Below are 4,052 nucleotides of genomic sequence, written 5' to 3'. Positions count from 1 at the left end.
AATATATACTTTATGTATGTTTACTTTGAACTGGCACCTTCAATAATATATGAGTCATTTTTCATGGTAATATGCACCATTTCATTATCTTTCAATAATAAAATGTATTACGTTAAAATAGACAATTTGGTATAAGAATTCTTTTAAAATTAATATTGATCTTTTGTGATTTATTTTTAAAAAACTGTTATATATATATATATACACTATACAGTTTAATCTCTCACCCAGAACACTATATTTGATTCAAGATTTTGGAGTGTAAGTTAACTAGTTTTCAATCACGTATATCTTCATAAGTATATGTTTACAAATTATTATTCTAATTAATAATTAATATCGTGAAGGATTGTTCTGATAATCAATTTCGTAATAACATTATACCAATAAAATCTATTACGTATAATCAATAATCAAATATGCTAATAAAAGTAATTTCTGAAAAAAATGATTGAAATTATTTAAATTATTTATATATTTTGCAGGTACACAATTTAGAAGTAATTGATCATAATGGTGTTCAATTTGGAGGAGGAAATACCATAAAACGATAATAATATAAAGACATTAGAACCGAGTACATCGAAAGTTCTTGATACCAATGCTATAATCTTGGATGTGACTAATACAAAGCTCGTCGACAATAATGTTGCCCTAAATAAAAGTACATTAAATTCTGAAGGTAATATAATGCAACCGACAATTTTGGCGTTAGAAAAGAAACTGATATATTATTGAAGGTGCCAATTTGTGAACATTCATAAAATGTATATCCTTTTGTTGCATATATACGTAGTAATGATCTAACAACACATGCACACTAGATTTTTATAATAGTAATGTTAAATCATCATTATTACGTGTATATACTGCAAAAGAATATACACTTTATGTATGTTTACTTTGAAATGGCACCTTCAATAATATATGAGTCATTTTTCATGGTAATATGTATAATAGTATTTTTTATATATATATTCATTTCCATTTCATTATCTTTCAATAATAATACAAAAAACTATTATAGTTTGATATCTCTCACCTAGAACACTATATTTGATTCGAGATTTTCGAGTGTAAGTTAACCAGTTTTCAATCACGTATATCTTCATAAGTATAAGTTTACAAATTATTATTCTAATTAATAATTAATATCGTGATAAGGATTGTTCTGATTATACCAAAAAAATTTATTACGTTTATTAGTGTGGCGACTCTTATCAGTCGCACTAACGAAAACCCACCGAGCAGCTACCTTTCGTCAAGCGCTCGGTGGGAACATCCAAGCGCCTGTAGCACTCGACCATACAAGCGCCCGTAGCACGCGACCGCGCGCAAGTACTGCGCGACGCGCAACTACCGCGGTACGCCCACCAGAAGGCTAGCGCCGATAATGTTATCGCGTGCGAAGAATCGGTCCAGGGCCCTTATAGATAAGGCGCCGAACCGATCAACCGACACCGAGCAGCGGCATGCAGGGCTATACCTCCCAGCAATTTTTATCGCAGCTACGGTCTACCAAGCAGTAGCAGCTACCGCCGCTACCGCAGCTACAGCAGCTATCGCAGCCTCAGCCGCAGCAGCCATCGCAGCGCCGACAGCAGCAGCTATCGCAGCCTCAGCCGCAGCAGCCATCGCAGCCTAGACAGCAGCAGCCATCGCAGCCTCAACAGCAGCAGCCATCACAGCCTCAGCCGCCGCAGCCATCGCAGCCATCGCGGCCTCAGCAGCAGCGGCCAGCGCAGCAGAGAGGAGCCTCGCTGATCCAGCGTCTACGCCAGCAGCTCCTGCGCCGCCGCCGACTACAAGCTGCGACTCCCAGGATCCGACCAGTGGAGGCTACAGGATTGCTCCGTCGCCCATCGAGACGGCAACACCAGCTGGGCAACGCGCCGCAGTCTCCGCCCGGGTCGCCGACACTGCCGACGGCTCAGCAGAGACCAGAGTCGACCTCCGTGCGGAAGGTGACCCTCCAGCTTGCTGCCTGGAAGCTACACCGGCTGGACATACCGCCGCCTGCCAGGACTAGGCCACCGAGGTACTGCCTACACCCATGGGACCTGCGAGTGCGCCGGTACACCTCACCACGATATCTGCAGGCGCCTCCGCCAGCGAGACAGCCGGAGCCGTCCTCTGGATCGAAGTGGGAGACCACTAACCAACCCGGAGACGAGAACGCAAACTACTGGGGCCCGGAAAAGAGGACCGCGACGCAGCCTGCGCTCACTTACTGCGAGCGAGTAATTGAGAAGCGTCGTACCACCAAGTGGACTCATACGCAGCCACTGCTCACCTACAAGGAGCGAAGTCCCTCTAAGTGAGGAGGAAACCAAACGGCCCTTTTCAAGGCCACCATAAAATACACTGACCTACCATCATTGTATGTATCTGTACATAGCCATAATAAACGTTGTACATAAATTATATACAGAGTCACGACTTCAAGCTCTCTCTTGCGATCCCCGGCGCCGCACCGACAGAGGCCGACAGCGACGGTCGGTCGGTGACTCATCTTACATCTACCAGTAGCGGGTAGACGTAACCGTATACGCTAAGCGCATTGCTACAATTAGCATATTTGATTATACGTATGTAATATTTTGACATTGGAATAAATACACTAATAAACGTAATAAGTGTTTTGGTATAATGTTATTACGAAATTGATTAACAGAACAATCGTTCTTCACGATATTAAGTATTAATTAGAATAATAATTTGTAAACGTATACTTATGAAGATATACCTGAAAACTTGTTAACTTACACTCCAAAACCTTGAATCAAACATAGTGTTCTAGGTGAGAGAAATAACTATCAAAATAATTATCAAATAACAGTTTTTTACATTTTAAAAGTAAATCACAAAATATGAGTATTGATTTTAAAAGAATTCCTATATATAAGAAATTAACCTTGGCATACACATAACGAGGTATTTAAGTACATGTTCGAGTTAGTCTGAGTCAAATCATTAATTATGAATTAGAATAATATTTTGAAAATGTATACTTTATGAAGATACATGTGATTGAAAACTATAACTCACACACATGTGCTTTATCTTGAATCAAATATAGTGTCCTAGAGATCGAAATAACAGCTTTTTTAAAAAATGAAACAAAAGATGAGTATTATTTTCGAAAGGATTCTTATGCGCTCCACATTCTTGAATTAAATATAGTGTTCTAGGTGAGAGATCAAAATAACAATTTTTTATATTTCAAAGACGAATCACAAAAGATCAATATTAATTTTAATAGAATTCTTATACCAAATTGTCTATTTTAACGTAATACATTTTATTACTGAAAGATTATGAAATGGAAATTAATATGTATATAAAAAACATTGGCATACATAATGAGGTACCCAAGTACAGGTTCCAATTAGACTTACAAGGGGAGGGCACATCCAGCATATCGCCAATTGAGATGAAAAAAAATCAGGTGATTCTTTGAACAAAAAAACGAATGCGTGTTTTGGGATTTTTCGAGATAGGGCCCTGATCGGTAAAAAAAAAAATTTAATGTAAGTAAAAATACGACATTCATAATTAATTTAATTACAAAAATTATTTCTTATTTTTTATTATGTACCAATTCTATCTTTAAAAATCTAGATTGTCTACTTCAATCAATAATTTCTTCAACTATTAATAATGTTCCATTTATTTTTAATATTGGTTACTTTAACCATTTCATATTGTAATTTCATGTGTATGTTGATAACATTAAATTAACCTCGATAAATTTAAATTTAAATTAATTTACTGTTACCCTGGTAGAAATTCTCTATAAAATAATATTATATTATATTATATAATATAACGGTCAAAATCTAATGTACATAATGAAAAATAAGAAATAATTTTTGTAATTAAATTAATTATGAATGTCGTATTTTTACTTACATTAAATTTTTTTTTTTTACCGATCAGGGCCCTATCTCGAAAAATCCCAAAACACGCATTCGTTTTTTTTGTTCAAAGAATCACCTGAATTTTTTTCATCTCAATTGGCGATATGCTGGATGTGCCCTCCCCTTGTTAGT

The 4,052-nt window shown here is 36.8% G+C and overlaps 1 protein-coding gene across 1 annotated transcript in view; it reads left to right on the top strand.

Annotated features, from left to right (window-relative positions):
• Positions 1–2,321, top strand: part of LOC108779012 (amelogenin-like) — a 5,544-nt gene extending 3,223 nt beyond the window's left edge. The window contains exon 2 of the mRNA XM_018546342.1: positions 1,530–2,321. Within this exon, the coding sequence (XP_018401844.1) occupies positions 1,530–2,321 (792 nt within the window). The remainder of the gene's footprint in view (positions 1–1,529) is intronic.
• Positions 2,322–4,052: the final 1,731 nt, after the last annotated feature.

Source organism: Cyphomyrmex costatus, unplaced genomic scaffold (genome assembly GCF_001594065.2).
Source record: "Cyphomyrmex costatus isolate MS0001 unplaced genomic scaffold, Ccosl1.0 scaffold548, whole genome shotgun sequence".
Lineage (NCBI taxonomy): Eukaryota > Metazoa > Arthropoda > Insecta > Hymenoptera > Formicidae > Cyphomyrmex > Cyphomyrmex costatus.
Note: the sequence above shows the minus strand (reverse complement) of the source record. Positions and strands in the feature narration are given on the sequence as shown.